This window comes from Arachis duranensis, chromosome 9, assembly GCF_000817695.3.
Source record: "Arachis duranensis cultivar V14167 chromosome 9, aradu.V14167.gnm2.J7QH, whole genome shotgun sequence".
NCBI classification, from domain to species: domain Eukaryota; kingdom Viridiplantae; phylum Streptophyta; class Magnoliopsida; order Fabales; family Fabaceae; genus Arachis; species Arachis duranensis.
Window position 1 is genome coordinate 113,447,785 of NC_029780.3, and position 23,344 is coordinate 113,471,128.

Sequence of the window (23,344 nt, forward strand, 5' to 3'; positions counted from 1 at the left end):
GAACCGCATCATTTGGACCTCTGTAGCTCAAGTTATGGTCGTTTAAGTGCGAAGAGGTCGGCTTGACAGCTTTCCGGTTCTTTCATTTCTTCATGAGTTCTCCAACTTTTCATGCTTTCTTTCTTCATTCCCTTGATCCAATCTTTGCCTCCTAAATCTGAAATCACTTAACAAACATATCAAGGCATCTAATGGAATCAAGGAGAATTAGATTTAGCTATTTTAAGTCCTAAAAATCATGTTTTCACTCTTAAGCACAATTAAGGGAGAAGTTATAAAACCATGCTATTTCATTGAATAAATGTGGGTAAAAGGTTATAAAATCCCCTAAAATCAATACAAGATAAACCGTCAATTTGGGGTTTGTCAACCTCAAGGTGAATTAAATTTAGCTATTTTAAGACCTAAAAAGCATGTTTTCACTCTTAAGCACAATTAAAGGAGAATATACAAAACCATGCTAATTCGTTGGGTAAATGTGGGAAAAAGGTGATAAAATCCCCTAAATTCAATACAAGATAAACCGTCAAATTGGGGTTTGTCAGGGACCCCAAACATCAGAGTGAATGAGATCAAAAGAAGAGCACGCAAGAGAGGAATTATTATGAAAAGATAAAGCAAGTTGTTTGCCAGTTTGACAATAAATGCAATCAAAAGATTCATTAGAAACCTGACCCAAAACACCTTGAGACACAAGAGGACACAATTTTTCTAAGGAGCTGTGGGCAAGACGTTGATGCCATAAATGAAGAGTAGATGGAGAAGAAGCAACACAGAGATTTGGTACAGGAGGAATCTCGACTTCAAACAACCTTTCAACCTTACGTCCAGTCCCGATGACTTGTCTCGTCTGACGATCCTGTACATGACAACTAGAGATAGAAAAAGTGACATCAAAACCCAGATTAACAAGTTGACCAACAGAAATAAGATTAAAGTTTAAGTTGGGAATAAAATAAGTATCAGGAAGATTAAGAGTTGACTGAGAGATAGAATCCTTGTGTGTTGCGTGCAAGAGGAAACTATTAGCAGTATTGACAGAAGGTCCATTTGTAGTGGTAGACAGAGACGAGAAAAGATTACGCAATGGAGACATGTGATTAAACATCTCGAGTCAAAATACGGAGAGGAGAGAAAAAATTCAACTTTGGAGCCAAAAACGAAAAAACGTAGGCCAAAATCGGAAAGAGCTCACCAAAAAACCTTAAGGAGGATCCCATTGTGTGCCATGTCAGCAAAAAGGAAGACACGCGGCGGCTTCGGACTGGAGGGAGGAGACACGCTGGCACTGAGCTGGACCGCGGGTCGGATCGGGGCGCACGCGGGGTTTCGGCAGCGCATGGAGGCGCGTGCGGAAGTTTCAGATAACGTGACGGAGCTCGTTGAAAAGCTTGCAACGAGGAGAAGGCGAGGGTGGTGGCAGTGACAAACCAAGGCGTTGGAAAAAAGTCGAAAACTAAGAACAAAGTACGGCCAGTGAAACGAGATAAAAGAGTTAGAAACCAATTGTTTCTTGAAAAAAAAAAAACCTAAACTCTTGATACCATGTTAGAAACAAGAGAGAAATCTGAGAAAAATGTTTTATGTATTATTCAGGTTAATCAAAAGTATAATGTACAAGATGTATATATAGGTGTCAGAAGAATCAAAGTAATAAAAGCATATAATCCTATAAATTAATATACAGATATGTTATATAAATATAAACGATACTAACTGATCTAAAATAATTCTAATAATTCTCTAACAATGTCGTATCAAAAATAAATTATTTATCAAGATGTAATAATCTACTTAAAATTTAAAAAAACAAAAATAAATTTAATACCTAATCGATTATCATTTGAAATTGGGCTCAAGATAACTCAATCCTTTGAGTTCTTGAATCTGAGAAATGATTCTCTATCTCAATCCTTTCATTTTTTTTATTACTGGTACTAAAAGTAATTAATAAAAAATATGTAAACTTTAAAAACTTGTTAAAAAAATATACAAACCTAATTTATTTAAAATATTTATATAAAAATATTTTATATAAATATAATAATATAGGGTTTAATTGTAATACACTGACAGTATAAAATATTTTACATAATTGTACAATCACATTTATTTTTTTGGATGATTGTTCACATAATCAAAGTAAAGTAAAAAGTAGTTATTTTTATCGGTATATCGTTACGTGATTGGATGTACAGATAAAACTACTTTACACTGAAATTATATTAAAATTAAATTTATAATAGAAATATATTAACACAATAGAAACAAGTTCTACATCCATATAAAAAAATACATGGACGTTATCCAAGTCTTTTTTACTATACGCGCCTCCTCCAATCTCCAAATCGTTTGTGATTCATGCGCTACATATAACGTAAACTTTCTAAGACCTTTGCTCAACGTAAACCTTTTGCTGCAACCTACTCATTCTTCTTGCGTTATAGGCTTCGCCGTTCTCCTCTGCTCGCGTTTTCTTTCTTGTTCTTCTTCTTCTCTACTCGCGTTCTTCGTTATGGATCTGGATTGACTTCAACCTAATTAACTTTGTCGTTCTTCTTCTTCTTCTTTCTTCTTCGATCTGGATTTCTGAATTGAAACAATGAATTAATCAACTTTAAATCAGTTGAATGAGGTTATTACGTTGTGACAACTAGGAAATGATTGCTGCATGCTATCACAATAATCTTAAACACTAAACAAAGTAAAAGGAAGCTACCAAACCGAACAACATTCATCTAGTGAATCAAAATTACAAAGGCCACTGAATCGAACAATATACATGTGGTGAATAAATGGTAATCAACTTTCAATCAACATAATAGTATTTCTCCTCATCTTCCTCCTCCTTCTTCTTCTTGCAAATTCGCACATGTAGGTTCTTCTTCTTCTTCTTCAACCAACATTTTGCTCGATTAAGTGGAGTTGCTCATTTTGATTCAATTGATTGTTAATGTGTTCAGTTGAGTCCTTATGCATGCAGAAATATTTTTCTTACGGATTGAATGCTTATCACATTTATTTAGCACATGATTGGTGTTCGGTTTAGTGGTGTTGATCATTTCGGTTCATCTGATTGTACTCAGTGAACAAAACATAATCCATTATATGAAATCAAATTTGAAACACCTCTATCTAATATTTATATATTATCAATTCAATTTAAATTCAGAACACCTGCGTCCATTCAATTCAATTCAATTTAATTTAACAATTGCATTTAATTTATTGATAAATGTTAAGATAATGTATGCATATATTTGAAAGAAGAAGAAGTGCAGAGGAGAAGAAGAAGATAAAGAACGTATTTCCCTTAACAATATTCTATTAAACTGTTTAATATACTTAACCATCTAATAATTTCTTGAGAAAGTCTAGGGAGCCAGCAGTTCTATTGAATTTTGGCCAGCATGTAACCAGCAGAGAAATGTGAGCCATTGGATGAAATCTCACACCAATCTCACACCATCAAATCATCATTGATGGCTAGTTGATGGCTAACAATCACAAAAATTACTAACCCCTAGCATTGCTCTAATTTCTTTTTAATTTTCACATAAAAGATCAAAATAATTATGTTTATCTAACACGTTAGTTTATACATAACTCGAAGGCACACCCTCGGTTTGAGGTTGAAGATGTCGGTTGACAAGTTGGGGACATACACAAAGATGCTTTCACAGGCTGGACGAAAAAGACAAAAGATTATATATTATTTGAGCATACTAAATAAATCTTACAACCCTGCTGATTTAATTTCGTCGCAATCATATATGAAAATTATCTCCACGCACTCTCCCTTTCTTTTATCCCGCTGCTTATTCTTGCATCTTATTACAATATCCATGTTATTGATTTTTTTTTATGGATAAGAATCTCAATACATAAGCATATCTGCTCCATATTTATGTTCACGATAGAGACGTTTTCTCTAGATGCTCAATTTTCTTTTTACAATAACTTGTTAATCATAAATTTGAACTTCACAGAGGAGAAAAACTGAAAAAGTTAATCCGGTGAGAATATTATGACGTCATTTGTATGAAGGACGTTACAACGATGAGTAGTGAATAATGTATCATTATTGATTTCCTCAGTAAACCAATAAATAGGTTTAAAGCTTTGACATAAAGACAAAAAATAATGCTTACGTGGAACGAGGCCATACTAATAAAATTCAACCCGGCCCAAGGTGAGTGTACAAGTCAACAAAGGATAATACTTTGTAAATCGTGGGTTAGTCGAGTCGTCAATTCATTTATCCGCTTAAGTAAGTATTAATTCAACTGCGATGAATTAGTTTTTAATCTATCGATTTGGAAATAGTAAGCAACAAAAAAAATAATACTTCATAGATGATTTACACCAATTTTTAACCCTAAAAATGGAGTCTATGTATGTCTATGATGATCTCTAAGTCAAGAAAAGAGTCTCAATGATGAGAAAAGAGAGTCCCTCTCGCTATCACTGCCAGTCCATATATTCATTACTCCTTTCTTCCCCACTTCTCCCAACACATATACCAATCCCTCTCTTATCTCTCTCTCAATCTGAATCTTAGCATTATCTATAGCTATGGCGGTTGCAGCAGGAGGAGGAAAAGGATTCACGGCGGCGGACATGAAAGGCCTAACCGTACAAGTGATAACAGGGCGGTGGTTCGTGGTGTTCGCGTCCTTCCTAATCATGTCAGCTTCAGGAGCAACTTACATGTTCGGGCTCTACTCCAACGACATCAAAACGGCCCTCGGCTATGACCAAACTACCCTCAATCTCCTAAGCTTCTTCAAGGACTTAGGCGCCAACTTAGGCGTTCTCTCCGGCCTAATCAACGAGATCACCCCTCCCTGGGTGGTCCTCGCCATGGGCTCCGTCATGAACTTCTTCGGCTACTTCATGATATGGCTCTGCGTCACATCAAAGCTTCCCAAACCCAAGCACTGGCAAATGTTCCTCTACATCTTCATCGGCGCCAACTCTCAGTCCTTCGCCAACACCGGCTCTCTCGTTACCTGCGTCAAGAACTTCCCTCGAAGCCGCGGCGTTGTCCTCGGAATCTTGAAAGGCTACGTCGGATTAAGCGGCGCCATCATCACGCAGTTGTACTACGCTTTCTACTACGACGACTCCAAGGCTTTGATTCTTCTCATTGGCTGGCTTCCCGCCGCTATTTCCTTCGTCTTCCTCCGAACCGTTCGCTACATGAACCCCGTTCATCAGCGCAACGAGCTCGCCGTCTTCTACAAGTTCCTCTACATCTCCCTCGGCCTCGCCGGATTCCTTATGGTTATGATCATAGTTCAGAAGAACGCCACTTTCAATCAGACCGAGTACGGTGCCAGCGCCGCCATCGTTCTCTTCCTTCTCCTCCTCCCTCTCGTTGTTCTCTTTGGCGAAGAATATAAGATCCGTCAGATCCGTCACCAGCATTCCTCCGGTGACCCCTTACCGGAGGTAAAAGTAGTAGCTGCTGACGAGAATAAAGATAGAGCACTCATTACAGGAGTGGAAAAAGAAACTAAATGGTGGGAAAATGTTTTGACTCCACCGGAGAGAGGGGAAGACTACACCATTCTCCAAGCACTCTTCAGCATAGACATGTTGATATTGTTCTTCGCCGGAACATGTGGGTGTGGTGGAACGTTAACCGCAATCGACAACTTGGGTCAAATTGGAACCTCCCTTGGGTACCCAAAGAAAAGCATAAGCACATTTGTGTCACTAGTGAGTATATGGAACTATCTCGGTCGAGTTTTCTCCGGGTTTGTTTCTGAACACGTGCTAATAAAATACAAATTCCCAAGACCACTCATGTTCACCATGATTCTTCTCTTGTCTTGTGTTGGACACTTGCTAATAGCATTCAATGTCCCTAATGGTCTCTATGTGGCTTCAGTCATAATTGGATTCTGTTTTGGAGCACAGTGGCCTTTGATTTTTGCCATTGTTTCGGAGCTGTTTGGTCTAAAGTACTATTCAACTTTGTATAACTTCGGAGGCATGGCGAGTCCTATTGGATTGTATGTGCTTAATGTGAGAGTCACTGGGCATTTGTATGACATAGAAGCGAAGAGGCAGTTGGCGGAATCTGGTATAAAAAGAAAGATTGGTCAGGAATTGAATTGTGTTGGGACCAGTTGCTACAAGATGTCCTTTGTTATAATTGCTGTAGCTACTTTTACTGGAGCTCTTGTATCGCTTCTTTTGGTGGCAAGGACTTATAGCTTCTATAAAGGTGACATTTATAAGAGGTACAAGGTGGAGGAGGAAGAAGAGGAGACTCACGTACCCGCCACCGCCGAGATGGCTGTGGTTCAGAACGGCCGTGAAAATGGACAGGGAACTAAAGTAGGGGCATAGAAATGTTTTTATAACTCATTTTTCTTCTTAGTAGTATATTGTTATACTGTATTGCTGATATAGTCAACAGTTAAAGAAAAGAAGACTCAGTGTAACAAGTGTTAGAGGTTTGGAATTTAGTAAAAAGGAATTATTAACAGTTTAGTTGAATATGTAAAATTATTTAATATTTTTTATTATTATTTTTATATAAAAATATTTTTAAATGAATCGTTTTACATAAAAAAATATTTTAAAAAATTATTAATATTTAAAAATAAAAAATATTATTAAATTATTAATTAAGTAATAATAAAAAAGAGTAAATTTTAATGGTTACTGGTATCTTTTTAAATAAAATGAAAAGGGTAAAATATGTTATAAAAACATTAACCAAAAAACACAAGTGCTTATACATGTTAATAACAAATGATAGGATGAATAAGCGCAAGAGTATGAAATTTGTCTTATTTTAAATAGTTGAAAGTTGAAACTCTCCACAGAAAGTTTAGGTTAATATTTTTATTAACTTTTGGTTAATATTTAATTAATAAAAAAATAAATAATTTTATATTATTAAATAAAATTTTATACTATTAAAATATTAATAATAATTAATTAATAACTATAAATTATAAAATTTACCGTAACATTTCACTTTAAAATTTATATTATATTATTAAATCATTCAAATCCACTTTATTATGTATAAATGTGCTCTAAATCTCTCTATATTGTCACAATAAATTTTTAGAAGGTTAGATTTAACAGTATTTATATAATTTTTTGGAGTGTTTGAGAATACTCTAGATAGTTCTGAAATGTTCTAGAATGTCCTAGAAGTTCATGGAATATCCTAGAAGGTTTTAGAAGACTCTAGAATATCATAGAATATTCTAGAAGAGTGTGGATTGATATAAAAGTATGAAGAGTTGTATGGAACAATCTAGAAGTATTTAGAAAGTAGTGGTGGGATAGATATTTATAAAGAAGGTTCTAGATGATTAATCTAGACCATTGATTAGATTTAATCCTAACCATCCATTGAGAATATAGATGACTATAAATAGGAGGTAAGAGTTAGTGTGAGTGTGTGAATCATTTGTAACAAACACTTAGCACTAAAGTGTTCTTTCCACCAAGCTTTCTTTCTCTTGTATTCTCTTGTGTTCTGAGCTTTTTTGCTAAGTATTGAGAGTTAGGCTGACTTGGTCTTAGCTCAAAAAGTTAAGTAAGTCCGAATGCCGACACGATAACATTAGAGTGTGTCAAAGGCCGTGACAATATACTCATAATGCTTAGTTAGTAATTACACATAACGATAGTTTTGTTTCCAAGCCGCTACGGCATTGGGAAGGAAGAAATAATTTAGTGACTTTTTGTTGCGATTGGTAACACAGGTAGGTCCACGGTTGTGTTTTTTGTACTCTTTTACTTCAATCATATGGAAATTAATGGCAAAATATTTTTCTTTTCTTTTTTTTTACTGGACAGAAGCTATATGTAAGAACAGTCTTGCTTAGACATGATAAAATATTTTGGTTAGCCTAGTGCCCTAGTCCAATGAGAGATATATTAAAACATATTATATTGATTTTCTTAAATGTCTAAAAATTACAAAATGTAATTGACAAAAAAGTAATAAATTAATCAGCACTTTGAACATTTGTAAGTAGATTATATAAAAATCACAGAAAATAATTGATAAAAAATATAGATTCGTCAATATTTTAAATATTTATAAATATAAGATTAATTTTATTTTTTTTAGATAAATTTGTGAGTGTTCTAAAGATTTGTGAATAAAATTAATAGTTTCTCCATTCTTGTACACATATTTAACTAGCAGCAAACTGATTAATTGGTGGTTAATGAGTCGTTAATTCACATTAAGGATGCAGCATTATTGATGATGATTTTATATCCGTTCCGACCAAGAAGTCAAAAGCGTTTTTTGTGTTTAGCCCTGTTTATGAGACCATATTATCATAATCTATCACACGCCAAAATTCAATAAACAATGAGTTTGAAAATTCCTTTCCCACCTGTGTATGTAAACAAGATCATCCATCATGGATTTTTATTAGAGTAATCAATCAAAGATATGATAGACGATGTATGAATATATATAATTAGATTATATTCTTTTTTTCGTTAAAAAGAAAAAGAAAATCAAATTCTTGTATGTATCCCTAATGTGAAAATTAGATGTGCATTTAGTTTGTGTTTTTATTTTTTATTTTTAATATTTTTATCTTTTGAGTTTTGTAAAAAAAATTAAAAAATAAAATAAAAAATAAAATTTTATTATTTTATTATATTCACTCTTTTTTGTACAAAATTTAAAAATAAATAAAAACCTAAACCAAACACATTCTAAAATACAAATCAAATCACTGAATTGGATCTAGGTATTTTAAAGTAGAGAAAGTTATATGTTAACTAGCTAGGAATGAACTAACAAGAACACTGCAATAAGACACAAACTTTTGTCGTTTTCGAATTTTGGCTGAAGAATTAAATTGATTATCTTAAAAGTTTATTGCGTCGCAGACTGATATAATGATCTCTCTTGCTTTAGAATTTTGCTCCTCCTCCTCCTCAGATTTAATTAACATATGTCCGAAAGATATATGATAAACTTATTATTAATAAAAATTTTTATTTTTTATTTATTAATACATTAAAAACTTAAAATTTTTTATATTTTTGATATTTTTTAATTTATAAATTTAACATATATTTTTAAAGCATAAAATAGATAAATCCTTTTTTATTTTAGTTTATTGTTTTTGTCTTTCTTTCTTCAAGTTGCCTAACCGGCTAGCCCACATTGAACCAATAGTCATACTTAAAGTCTCTTTCGAATACTTGTTGAGTCATAATTTTCCACACATATTAGAGAGACTTTTAAAGGAGAGTATACTAATTGATGGCTCAAATTAGAGGAACAAAATGATAGAATTCCAAGTGATAATAAAATTTCACAATAATCAAGTTGAAAAATAGACTAATACAAATCATAGAATATATTATTATTTGGTACGATAATGAGTTTCTAACCTCCGCCCTGTTCATGTTTTCTATAATATTTTGTTTAATTAATTAAAATGCAATGGTATTTTGTTTTAAATTTTTAGTACAATAACGAGTTTCTATAACCTCCACTCGATCTCTTCACGTTTTCTATATCATATAAATCAGGAACGAATTATTGTCCAATAATAAATTATACATACAAAGTAAAATTTAAATTTGACATTTTCTTAAATAAACGATTAATATTCTAAGACATATTTCAAATAATCCCTAATTAGCTAGTATCATGAAGTTAATTGTCATTATTTTTTTTAGTTGATTTTTTATTTATTTTAGGGATAACCATAACATAGCAAAAAGATAAATGTTTAACATTTATATATAATTATGTTCTTTTATCAAAATATATGTGAGGGCAAATGCCTCCTTTTTCTTCCATTTGGGTCCATCTCTCATATCAACTCCATTTTAAAAGTTATTCTCAATAGTATTTTGTTTAATTAAAATGCAATGATTAATTAAATAATTAATTATATAAAAAATAAGATAAAACTCGAAACAACACTTAACCATTAAATTAATTTAATACTCGTGAACCCGGTTTTTAGTAACAATGAGCTTAGGAAAATAAAAAAAATTAGCAAAGTTTGTTATGCATATCCATCATAGTTATGTTAATGTGATAATGGTTAGAGTCAAGATGTGCATTGCCAAAATGGCTATATATGTTATTTTGGTTTACCTAATGGATGTAGATTGTTGAGATATTATTAGTGATCTTTCCACTCAAAAGAACTTGAATGCATGGCAATCACAAAAGGAGAGTAGGAAATTAGGCATTAGCTTTAATTGAACATCAACAGGTAACTACAAGTAGTGCATACACTTCTATGTATTTAATGCACATACATGTGAACTGTTGCACAATATTATATATCATATGGCAGCAAAATGATGTTTATATTACAATTTAAACAATTAAATATTATTATATCTTTTGTCCATATAAGTTTCGAAAACCCTGATATTTCTTAAATAAAAATCGATGAACGGGTCATCATGTTAGATATAGAAAAGTCTTAAAATGATAGATAATTAGATATCAGTTTCATCTATTGCATAGTTGTTGCACTTAGTCCGTATATAGTACGTGTAAAGAAAAGGATAGATAATTAGATATATCCCACACAAATTACAGAATAGATTTGTATGGGCACAATATGTGCAACCATCATTATCTATTTTTCCCAAATTCTTTCCTCACAGGCACGGACACAAAATCTTAGAAATTTTAATATTCTCATTGAATTTATGATGGTGATGATTTTATTTCTCAATGCTCCAAAAGATTGGAAAGTAATATTATTATATAGGAGTTGCATGTATAAAATGATATTCGAATTTTTGACATTTGTTTAAACGTATTAATGGGCTAACTATTATACCAGGTAGATTTTCATACAATACTTGTTAGAATTTTTGTTTTGTCATTAGTTTTCTTCTTCTTTTAAATGGGCTTCGATTGTTGGCGTATGACAAAAACTGTTAGGTATGATATCAATATGGGCTTAGAGTTATGGGCCGGAAGACCAAAAAGAATTATGGGCCGGGTGTTGGTCGTTCAGGTGTGTGAGGGTAATTGTGTAAATGCAACAAATCAGCTGATGCCATTTGCTTCTGGTTCTATTCATTTTTCTCTCTCACTCTTTTGATACTCTCATTCACACACTCCCTCACTCTCTGCATGCATTGTCACCGGAAATGACGATCAAAGACAAGGGAAAGGGGAAAGCGGTCGGCGGAAAAGCTTCAGCCGCCAAACGGAAGCGCGGCGTTGACGATGACAAGACCGGCGGTGGACGCAACAAGAAGAACCGTGGAGTTCTTCAGTTCTTCGAAGATGCCGCCGAGGACTTTGACGAAAGCGATGACAGCGACTACAGCGATTTCGACGACGGTATGGGGATTGGAATTACCTTCTCGCATTTTCTCATGCTCGTACATTTTATTCGCACGTGGTTCTCTCGTTAGAATTGCTAGGGTTTGGCCACATTATGTTGTTTCGTTCACATTTTGGTTATTTGCTGAGAAATGGTTCTAGATTTTTGAGAAAACGGACGTTTTTCCCCTCTAATTTTAGATTTTCTGAAATTTTTATGATCAGATTTTTTTGAAGAGGAATTTGACACTCTTCAGCCGAGGATGAATGAACAACCTAAGGGAGGCAACAGTAACCTTCCATTTGTCCCCAAAGAAGAGGTGATTGATGAAGAAGAATTTGATAGAATGATGGAGGAACGCTATGGACAAAATTCTAAGTTCGTCTCATTTGCTGGAGATGAGTTTGATGACAAAATAATTGATCCAGATTCTGGCGTTAAGGAGTTTGCTCCAACCATCTGGAAAGTCAAATGCACTGTATGTCTCATGAAACTTGGGTTTTGTTATTCTGTAAGACTGAAAATTGCACGGCACATAAACATTATTTGGTTGCAGGTTGGGCGCGAGAGGCTTTCAGCTTTCTGTCTGATGCAGAAGTTTGTTGAATTGAAAGCATTGGGCACTAAGCTGCAGATAATATCTGCTTTTGCTGTAGATCACTCGAAAGGATTTGTGTACATTGAAGCTGAAAGGCAATATGATATACATGAGGTAGCCTCATAGTGTTGGAATTTGATTAGTTTACTGTTGAAATGTATCTACCACTGGCTAAATACTTTGTTGTTGTTATTTCCAACATCCAATTTCAGGCTTGTAAAGGAATTACTGGTATCTATGTAAGTCGATTGCAACTTGTTCCAAGGAACGAAGTATTTCATCTGTTCTCTGTTCAAAATAGAAGAGTTGAAATTAATGAGGGCATGTGGGCTCGCATAAAAAGTGGTAACTACAAGGGGGACTTAGCACAGGTACTAGTGCCACAAAGGAGAAATGTCTTGGATTTATACGATGCTATCTGACTCATAAAATGCTGATTCTCGTTGTTTGTTCTTCATTTCTAGGTTGTGGCTGTTAATAATACGCGCAAGAAGGTTACAGTGAAGCTTGTTCCAAGAATTGATCTACAAGCATTGGCTGCCAAATTTGTAATGTGATCTGCTTTAGCACGATTTACACTCTCTCTCTCTCTCTCTCTCTCTCTCTCTCTCTCTCTCCTTTTCTGTTTAATATTCCATGCATCCTTAGTTATGAAGATGCCCGGTTTTAACTTAATAGTTATTTTGTATCTGCTTGTAATATGTTATTGTGTCATGTTGTTGGGGTGAGTTCAAGGGACAAATAGTGAAATAGACAACCATTGAACTGGAGAGGATTCACTATGTAGTTTCCAATTCGTGGAAAAACTAAATTCAAGTATTGAATTTGTTGAGTTTTATGTCTTGCTTTAATACAATAGAATACCTGTTGAAATTATGAATTCAGGATGTTGACTACTGTCCTTTCCCTGCAATCCATCTTGAAATGCGTGCATTATTTTTTATCTTTTAAATACGATATTTTGCCTAGTTGCATTGTGTACTATTGAATATTCTGCTACAATTTATTATTTCAACTTTTCTTTAATTATCTAAGATATATCATAATATATGGGCTTGAGTGTAAAAAGTTTATACTCCTATTATTGTGTATAGAAATATAATTAAATATGGAACATTTTCCTCTTTTTTACAGGGTGGAGGGTATTCTCGCCAAAAAGCTGCTATACCAGCCCCAAGATTAATCAGCTCAAGTGAACTTGAGTAATAAATTTTGTACTCATAACTTGTTTAATTTTTTGTTGATGACTTCTCTTATGTGGGTTTTTTCAATAACTTTGGCAGCGAATTCCGACCTGTTATACAAATCAGACGTGACCGTGACACTGGCAAGGTTTTCGAGGTTCTTGATAATCTTTTGCTCAAGGACGGATATGTATACAAAAAAGTATCTCCAGATTCTCTAAATTTGTGGGGTGTTGTGCCAACAGAAGAGGAGCTATTGAAGTTTGGACCATCTGAAAACAATGAATCAAAAGATTTGGAGTGGCTCTCTCAACTTTATGGTGAATCAAAGAAAAAACGGGTTGTAAGGAATGATAAGGGAGGTGGGAAAGGAGAGAGCTCATCAGGTACTGGTGTGGAAAATGGTTTTGAGCTGTATGATCTTGTGTGTTTAGGGTAAGTCCTTTTTTTACATTTGCAATTGGCATTTTGATGATATTATATGATATAAATTACACCAACCACAACAAGCCCCCACCCCCCCAAAAAAATTTACCATTTGCTACATTCTTTTTGCTGGATTTTTGCAATTGCAGCAAGAAGGAATTCGGTGTAATAGTGTCTATGGATAAAGAGGATAAATACAAGGTACAATATATAACTCAAGCGTTTTTACTCATAGCAGCCTTTTGATCTTTATCATATCTGTTTTTATGAGATAATTCTATATTTCTATTCTAACTTCTCTTTGTCATAGATTTTAAAAGAGACTGCAGATGGGCCTGCTACTGTATCCGTCGAACGACAAGAAATAAAGAGTGGACTTTCTGATTTGAAATTCAGTGCCCAAGATCAGCACAATAAGACTATAGTTGCTAATGATACTGTCCGGGTTCTTGATGGGCCATCTAAGGTCTGATGCTTATTACTAATAGGCAAAATGGTCTTGGTTTGGTGGATTTTGGGATATCTATGCCCTACTTGAGTTTTTCTTTTCCTCGTTAAATTTTTTCTTAATATCATTTTTCCAGGGTAGGCAAGGCATTGTTAGGCATATCTACAGAGGGATTCTCTTTTTGTGGGATGAATCTCTTGAAGAAAATGCTGGTTACTTTACCTCTAAATCTCATGTGTGTGAGAAAGTTAAGCTTACTGTTGACGATTTGACTGGAAAGGTTTGAAATCTTTTGTTCCACTTTACCAGTATCCTGATAGGTTATGAATTCCTGATGACCCCATTTGAGTCTTGATGTTTCTGCATGTTGACATATATATGCAGGATGGTGAACCGGGTCGTTCAGTCTTTGATGATGTGCCATCATCACCAAGATCCCCTCTGTCACCAAAAAAACCATGGCAAGCAAGAGAGAACAATCGTGAATGTCTGTACAGATGCATGACTTGTTGACTAGTTTTTTAGTTGTATATATTCAGAATTCTGATTTTCCAATCTTTTATGCAGTTAATCGTGGGGACAACAATAACACGTTTACTATTGGTCAAACCTTGAGAATTAGGATAGGTCCTTTGAAGGGATACCTCTGTCGTGTCATTGCCTTGCGCCGTTATGATGTTACTGTTAAACTGGATTCTCAGCAAAGGGTTCTTACAGGTGTGTTTATGGTTGTTTCTTCTTGATTTTTGAAATATTATATCATCATTTATAACAATTTGCATGGAATTCTTTCGTTCAGTTAAATGTGAGCACCTTTCTGAGGTTCAAGGGAAGAGTACTGCCATGTCAACAAGGTATTCCTGTGATTGAGAAACGTTTGTATGTTTAAACTTACTTTTTTCTGATTGCTTTGATTGTGTCTGTAATTTATTGTTCTTAGTTGCTTACGTTTCTTATATCAGCAGTGATCCTGATTCAAGTTCATTGAAGCCATTTGATCTACTGGGTACTGAAGGCGGCTCTGGTGGGAACCCCTGATTCTCTAATATACATCATTCATTTTCTATTTACAGTTGATTAAAGTATCGATTGATGTGCCTGATTGTTACACTTCTGTAGCCTATTTACCATAATACCATTGCATTTTTTTGGACATGCTTTTGATGATTTTACACCTGGGCATATTTAAAGGTTGGTTAGATGGAGTTGGAACATCAACTGGTGGTGGTGGATGGAATGCTGGAGGGACATCAACTGGGGGTGCTGCATGGAATGCTGGAGGGACGACAACTGGGGGTGCTGCATGGAATGCTGGAGGGACATCAGCTGGTAGTGATGGTGCATGGAATGCTGGAGGGACGTCAGCTGGTAGTGATGGTGCATGGAATGCTGGAGGGACGTCAACTGGGGGTGCTGCATGGAATGCTGGAGGAACGTCAGCTGGTGATGATGGTGCATGGAAGGCTGGTGGGAAATCAACTGGCAATGCTGCATGGAAAGCTGGAGGGACCTCAGCTGGTGGTGACAGTGCTTGGAATGCTGGAGGGACTGCAGGTGGTGGTGGTGGATGGAATGCTGGAGGAACTTCAGCTGAAAGGTTATTTCATAGTGATATAATCAAACTTCTTGATTCATTTATGTTATATTCAATTAAATATATATTCTGCCTAAATTATTCACGGAGTGTTCCGCTATCTAAAGGAATATTTGCATATAATCCAGATATTTTTCAGGAATCCAGCAAATGGTTAATAAATTTGTGAGGAGTTAATTTATTGTCATACATCTGGATTAGGGTGTTAATTTTTTACCCCAATTCTATTTGCCTTTTAATTTTGTATCCCAATTGTGTTTGCCTTTTTTCTTGGTCTTATAATATTCATTTGCAGGAGTACGTGGTCTAATAAGAAACCAGAGTCTACAGAAAATGATATTGGTTCCAAGGGTAATTACTCTATCCAATATGTTTAGCAAGCTGTTCTTCCAAGTTTAATTACTTTCTCATCGACGGTGTCCTTATTCTGTTAATACGCAGGTGCAGAAGATACTGCTTGGGAAACTAAAAATACTTCAAAGCAAAACTCTTCATGGGGTGCTGCAGGGGAGAATATTACAGTTGCTTCTGATCCAGATCAGTCTGATGGTTGGGGAAAAGGTGGAGGCAGCTGGGGCCAGGCAGAGCATAAAATTGGCAGTGCAGATAACAACAATAATAATGAAGGGAAAAATAAAGGTAATGATTCAAATGGAAATCAACCCTGCGGATGGGGCAGTAAAAGTAACTGGAATACTTCCAAATCTTTTCAAGATGGTGATGCACATAACAAAGACAGTGGAAACCAGACTTCTGAAATGCAAAATAGCAATTGGAATATTGGATCAAGTGATCCTAGTAAAGAATCTAGCTGGGGAACAAAAAGCAACTTGAATAACAATTCTTCTTGGGGTGCTGGGAATGAAAATAAGAATTCAAACTGGAGTTCTGGGCATAGCAATGCTGAAAATCAAGAATCCAATTGGGGCAAGAAAAACAACTGGAACTCTGAGAACAGTGGAAACCAGACCGCCGAAATGAACAAAAGCAGTTGGAATTCTGGATCAGGTGATGGTAATAAAGATTCTAGCTGGGGAGCAAAAAGCAACTGGAATAACAATTCCTCTGGGAGTACTTGTAATGAAAACAAAAACTCCAGCTGGACTTCTGGGCATAACGACGCTGAAAATCAAGAAACCAAATGGGACAAGAAAAGCAGCTGGAACTCTGAAAACAGTGGAAACCAGACTTCTGATTGCAACAATAGCAATTGGAATTCTGGATCTGGTAATTCTAATCAAAATTCCAACTGGGGCAAGAATAACTCAAACAGTTCATCTTGGAGTGCTGGCAATGCAACCAAGACATCCAACTGGAGTTCTGATGCTGGAAATCAAGATTCTAGTTGGGGGAAGAGCAATTGGAATTCTGGATCTGGTGATAGTCAGGGAAACAACTGGAAAAGCAATAGCAATTGGAGTTCAAGAAATGCTTCAGGTGGTGACAATGATGGTCCAAATGAAAATTCTGAGGAAGGAGCTGGTGGTGGGAACTGGAGAGGTGGTTATCAAGGTAGAGGCGGCTCAGATAGAGGTGGTTTTAGAGGTAGAGGTAGGGGATTTGGCGGCCGGGGAGAACGCGGGGACTTTGGTGGCCGGGGAGAACGCGGGGGCTTTCGTGGTCGGGGAGAACGTGGGGGCTTTCGTGGCAGAGGTGATCGTGGTGGGTTTGGTGGCAGAGGTAGATCAGATGGGGAAGGTTCTGGTGGCAGATGGGGATCAGAGAGAGGAGATCGTGGTGGGTTTGGTGGTTCTGGTGGCAGATGGGGAGCAGGGAGAGGAGATCGTGGTGGGTTTGGTGGCAGAGGTAGATCAGATGGGGAAGGTTCTGGTGGCAGATGGGGATCAGAGAGAGGATTTGGGGGCCGAGGCCGTGGAAGGGGTGACCAATCTGGAGGTTGGAGCAGTAGAAGGGATTCTGGTGGGGATGGTTCTTCTGACTGGAAGGAGGGAGATACTGTAGAAGGATGGAAGAATAGTAACAGATCTGGGGCATGGAACCGGGAAGGTGGTGACAAGGATGGGCAGAGCTGGAGTCAAGGAGGTGGAAGTATTAAGCAATGGTCGAGCTGGAGCTCAGGTAGTGGAGGGGCAGCTGGTGGCAGTTGGAATAGCAACGAGTCTAAAGATGGCGCTGGCTGTACTTCCCAAGGAGACAACAATTCTGGTTGGAAAAAGTCTACTGTTGAAGAGACCAATGTTCAGGAGGGTGGCTGGAATAAGGGACCTAATTCCAGTAATCAAGGCAATGGTTGGAAGTTCAATTCTCACTCAGGGAGTGAAACCGGTGACCAAGTTCCAAATTGGGGTCAATCCAGTGCTGCAGATAAGGGTCAATCCTCTGGCTGGGGTCAATCCAGTTCTGCAGATAATAAGGGTCAGTCATCTGGCTGGGGTCAATCCAATGCTGATGAGAAGGGACAATCATCTGGTTGGAATCAACCAGGAGATGGTAAGAAAGAAATACTGAATTTGATACAATACTCCCAGTTATCCTTGGTGATTTATATGTTGATGAAAAAAACTGTTGCAGTGCAAAATTACTTATGTCCGGTTTACAAAATCATAATAATTTAGAACTGCAAATCATACTGCAACTAATATTTATCCAAGTACACCAGATATATGTTCTGGTTTTAGGAATCATAATTATTTAGAAGTTGCTGCAAATCATTCTACAAGTAATCTAATATTTGAATTTTAGAAATTTACCATTGCACAGTGTTCATTCTCATGTACACTCAAACATGTGATTTTACATTGTATGTGGGTGCAGGAGGCTCGTGGGGCAAGAAAAGTGACGGGGGTGCCAAGGGATGGTAATTATCGTCTAACTGATACAAGGAAAACGAGCTCAGGCAGTTCTAGTTCAGTGATGACTTGTTTATAAATCCTCCATATGAAAAAAAACCGTACAAATCTATCTGTTGCTATTTGACGTTCTTATTTCCGTTTGATATCGTTGTAAAAGGATCTGATGAACTACTAATCCTCCTTGCGAAGTTTCGAAATATACTTCCCTAAACCCGTGTGATGCTTGTTAGTGTTACTTTGTTCTTGTGGAAACGGCCCTATTAAACCCATGTCCATGCGTAGGGAAACTTACTTTACAAACAGCCTAGTGTTTCGCTGGTAATTACTTGTTTGTCAAACTTACTAGAACATTTTCAGTGTTATATTACTGCCATGGAATAACGGATAGAGTTAACAATAGTTATTCCTTACGCCCGAACGGCATTGTCGCAGCTGCTTTTCCATGCGACTGGACACCCAGTTGTTGAGCTTGTGTAACGTTCATAACTTCATACAATTATTCGGACATTGTAAGCCAAAAAATATTGATATTATTATTGGTAGATTGGCTAAATGTGATACGAATACGAGAGTTCTATTAAAATTATGAATTCACAACAAACAAAATTGACTTTTCGTACATGACATATAAAAGAAAAACAAAGGAAAAATTTGTCTAATTTTGATATATCATTAGTATTAGAGTAAACAATAAATAAGTTTTTGATTTTTTATTTTTTGGCAAATAAGTTTTCGATTAATTAAAAATATAAAATTTGTCTCACTTTTTAAAACACGTCACTACTAAGTCTTTTTGGAAATTAATTTATTTTTATATATTTTGGATGAAAAAATTTATGTCATATTTTAAAAGTTTTTTTGTATTTTTAATTAATAAAAAATTTAGGTATTTTTGAATTAAAAATTAAGAACTTATTTATTTTTTCTAAAACAAATAAATTTTTATAAAAGTAGATATTTAAATTATTTAAATAAAAAAATTGACTAAAAATAAAAAATTTAAAGGATAAGTAATATTTTTCTATTATTAATGCCTTTTTAGTGTCAAATTTGGTACATGTTGGCATTCTCTCTTACTCCTAATGTCTCTTAATTAATGAACTAAGAATTGGAATAAATAACAATCTAAAATAGTGAAAGAAAGATGGCGTAAAGTGATTATTTCAGTTATAATGGATAATTAAAAAGAAAAGATAACAGAGAGAGTTACCTTAATCCCAATAATCCATCTGGCATGGGCTTCGAAGTTCCAACTTCCAAACAGCAACAGCTAGCCATCAATCCAAATTTCCAATCTTTGGTATTCGATGCGACTCCTTTTCACCCTCACCCCCTTTCTCTCCCTTCTCCCATCAACGCAACCCTCTCAAATTCGTTCTGATTTTGAATCCTTCTAAAACTTGTCTAAATAATGTTCAATAAGATCATCAAGCGCGCCCACGCCCACAAGAAATCTGCCAAATCGGGACACCATGAAAATTCCTCCAATGGACAACAATTCTACGAAGTTGTTATGAAACATGCCTCTCGAACCGCCACCGCCACCGCCCCCCCCGCCGCCGCCAATTCCGACCCTCTCCCCTCTCCTTCCCCTGTTCCTCTTCCCCGTCCTCTCGTAATCGAGCATCTTCCGCCACTTCGGGAAGTTCCTTCTTCCGAACGCCCTAGCTTGTTCCTCCGAAAAATTCAGCTTTGTTGCATCTTGTGTGATTTCTCTGACGTATCGAAGAACGCAACCGCTATTGAAATCAAGCGCCAAACACTCTATGAGCTTGTTGATATCGTCCAATCTGGCTCCTTCAAATTCACCGAAAATCAAGATGATTTAGTTAAGATGATTTCCGCGAACATCTTCCGATGCTTGCCTCCGGCGTCTCATGAAAACACGGCGACTGAAACCGGTGATCCCGAAGAAGATGACACGTTTTTGGAGCCTTCTTGGCCGCATCTTCAACTTGTGTATGAGATTCTGTTGAGGTACATTGTGTCACCTGAGACTGATATAAAGAATGCTAAGCGCTATATCGATCATATCTTTGTTTTGAAGTTGCTTGACTTGTTTGATTCCGAGGACATGCGTGAGCGCGAGTATTTGAAAACCATTCTTCACCGCATATATGGAAAATTCATGGTTCATAGGCCCTTTATAAGAAAAGCCATCAACAATGTGTTCTATAGATTCATATTTGAAACACAGAGGCATAATGGTATAGCTGAGCTTCTTGAGATTCTGGGGAGTATCATTAATGGCTTTGCATTGCCTATGAAAGAAGAGCATAAACTGTTCCTAATTCGAGCCCTTTTACCGCTTCACAAGCCGAAATCGGTGCACACATATCATAACCAATTGGCTTATTGCATTGTTCAGTTTGTTGAGAAAGATAACAGGTTGGCAGAACCTGTCATCAAGGGGATGTTGAAGTACTGGCCAGTGACGAATTGTCAGAAAGAAGTTCTTTTTCTTGGAGAGTTAGAAGAGGTTTTGGAGTCAACTCAACCTGCTGAGTTTCAAAAATGCATGATCTCTCTTTCCAGGAAGCTTGGGCAATGCCTCAACAGTCCTCACTTTCAGGTCTGTTAGCATCTTACAACTTATTTTTATGGTATATGATACACCTTCTGTGAAATAGGATAATGTTGATGTTCTCATTGCATACATACATTTGTATTCTGCATTTTTGGATAGGATATTCTTTTTTAGCTGAGAACTATTTGGATGTTGGATTATTGCCTGCTATCATATTTTCATGTAACTTTTGTTGGATTTTTGTTAACTTACATAAACAATCCTGGCAAATGAATAAGTTGATATGCAATAATAGGCACTGGTTTATGGAATAAAAGAGTAGTTGATGCCACAAGGAGTTGAGGGTAGCCTATGGTATGATTGATATCTAGAATGGAAAGAGGGAGAGGTTTCACATAAACTTGGAAAGATAGTGTTTTCGGTTCTGTTGATCTGTTCCAACTTCCAACCCAATTGAGTCACACTAAAGTGTATAAACTGATGAAACTGTATTATCTCTCTAAATGTGTGATCTTTATATTTTCAAACCTCAAATAGGGGCAGATATACACTAGCTTATGGTCGTTATCATTCCATGAGAGAGATCAAGAAATAGTACACGCATTGACTCAGATTTTCCTTTTGTTTATTAGTTTCTATTTGGGTTATATTATTGTTGACTTTTGGACTAGGCTGAACATTTTTGTTGGTAATGTTATATTCAGTATGTCTGAAGAGTTTTTGTTGACCTGCTGTTAAGTCTCTTATTACTTGAATCTATGAATTATCCATTACATTTGAGTGTCTCATGTGATCTGCAATATGGATAATTTTGCATTTGTTTTTCCCTATGGGGAAATAGTAAGCTCTATGATGCCTTAGTTTGGCCTTAGTTGGTTACAATTTTTTCTTTCAATGAATGGGCCTGGCTGTGATTAACAACAATCGTTAGTTTAGGGCCTTGTTTTTTATTTTTATTAGTTATTCATTACAGTGTTATGTTATTTCTTAGTTATTATAATATCATCACTGTTTAACTAATGAAAAATCCAGTATTTGACTGTAGCAGAGAAAATACAAGGTTATTTGCTATTTGAGAGATTAGACATGTCTCTGAAAATTGTTGTTGTATACTTGGCAGATTGCTGAACGAGCACTTTACTTATGGAACAATGAACACATTATAAGTTTAGTAGCTCAGAATCGAAGCGTGATATTACCAATAATCTTTGAGGCATTGGAAAGGAACATGCAAAGTCACTGGAACCAAGCAGTGCATGGACTAACAGTGAACGTGAGGAAAATGTTTATGGAGATGGACACCGAACTCTTCGAAGAATGTCAAAGGCGGTACTTGGAGAAGGAAGCCGGGGCAAGAGAACAGGAGGAGAAGCGGGAGTTAACATGGAAGCAACTGGAAGCAGTGGCTGCGCAAGCCGTGATTGGTTAATTCATGTATTGGTGCTGCAACTCTTCTTTTTAACACGTTGTTGTGCCGAAAACCGTTGCATAGTTGGAGGTTGGAGGTTAGAGTGGAAGAACTTCTAATTTTATTTTTAATTACAAAAGGGGTGGTGAACAAGATGTGCAAATTAACAAGCTTGCGAGCCCTGTTCCTTACTGAACAAGGGTCACACGGTTTTCCTTTGAATACGTTCCTCTTTGCTCTTTGCTTCATTCATTATAATCCTTTGTCGAAGTCTTAATTGTAAATACAAACCTGTTATCTTTCATTGCTCTTTTACACACTTGTACAATCAATTGTGTTGTTTTAGTTTTAGAAATGGTTCTTAGTCTATGAAATTTGTTTTACAATCCCCTGAACTTAAGAAACAGAACACCCATTATGTAAGCAGATTCTGTCCAACCCCAACCATCAAGAGCATTATAATGAGAATCAATACCAAAGACAAAATGTGTCATCTGATGAAACAATAGTATTAGATTTGCAAAAGTTATGTTGGGTCCCACAACCATTACTAACACTGGTAAATGTTTTTCATCAATGCTGCAGAAGGAATCCTTTTATCAGAATTCAGAAACATAAAGTTTGTCTTCTTTAAGGTAAAGAGCTAAACAAAAGAAGTGCGGTAAACTTTTGTTCTTGTTGGGTTATGCTATGCTCAATTCTTTGCTCTTTTTTTAATCCATCCGTTTACATAACTTTTAACAGCTTTTCTTCATTCAAGGCTTGTTGAAAAAGCCACACTAATACTATCAAAAAGTGTGTGAAATTAAAGCTCAACCCTACATGTTAGGCACTGTATCATAATCAACTTAACTCGTGAATGAACACAAGCATTTTTTATTTTGTTGTACATATATTTCGATGAATTTGTGTATATAAAATTCAATGATACAATCAAAATTATTTACAACTAAACTCATTCCTCAAACCCAAAGTTTACACACTTTTTCCCGAAACAATTTGAAGAATATTTTATCAAATTTGACATC

General features: G+C 35.9%; 3 protein-coding genes across 3 annotated transcripts; all 3 read left to right on the forward strand.

Annotated features, from left to right (window-relative positions):
- Positions 1 to 4,393: 4,393 nt before the first annotated feature.
- On the forward strand, positions 4,394 to 6,504 carry LOC107467533 (protein NUCLEAR FUSION DEFECTIVE 4). The gene has a single exon (XM_016086658.3). It carries the CDS (start codon positions 4,576 to 4,578, stop codon positions 6,358 to 6,360), a length of 1,785 nt encoding a protein of 594 aa, XP_015942144.1. The 5' UTR covers positions 4,394 to 4,575; the 3' UTR covers positions 6,361 to 6,504.
- Positions 6,505 to 11,067: 4,563 nt separating this feature from the next.
- LOC107467324 (protein RNA-directed DNA methylation 3) lies at positions 11,068 to 18,610 on the forward strand. Its single transcript, XM_016086377.3, has 18 exons — positions 11,068 to 11,335; positions 11,543 to 11,796; positions 11,875 to 12,030; positions 12,129 to 12,287; positions 12,381 to 12,464; positions 13,051 to 13,118; positions 13,200 to 13,535; positions 13,676 to 13,727; positions 13,837 to 13,992; positions 14,111 to 14,254; positions 14,359 to 14,461; positions 14,542 to 14,691; positions 14,774 to 14,828; positions 14,937 to 14,998; positions 15,166 to 15,571; positions 15,864 to 15,919; positions 16,010 to 18,019; positions 18,344 to 18,610. The coding sequence occupies exons 1-18, from the start codon at positions 11,140 to 11,142 to the stop codon at positions 18,388 to 18,390; spliced, it is 4,494 nt and encodes a 1,497-aa protein (XP_015941863.1). The 5' UTR covers positions 11,068 to 11,139; the 3' UTR covers positions 18,391 to 18,610.
- A 970-nt stretch (positions 18,611 to 19,580) lies between these two features.
- Positions 19,581 to 22,702, forward strand: LOC107467326 (serine/threonine protein phosphatase 2A 57 kDa regulatory subunit B' beta isoform). The gene is made up of 2 exons (XM_016086379.3): positions 19,581 to 20,953; positions 22,029 to 22,702. The coding sequence occupies exons 1-2, from the start codon at positions 19,793 to 19,795 to the stop codon at positions 22,335 to 22,337; spliced, it is 1,470 nt and encodes a 489-aa protein (XP_015941865.1). The 5' UTR covers positions 19,581 to 19,792; the 3' UTR covers positions 22,338 to 22,702.
- Positions 22,703 to 23,344: the final 642 nt, after the last annotated feature.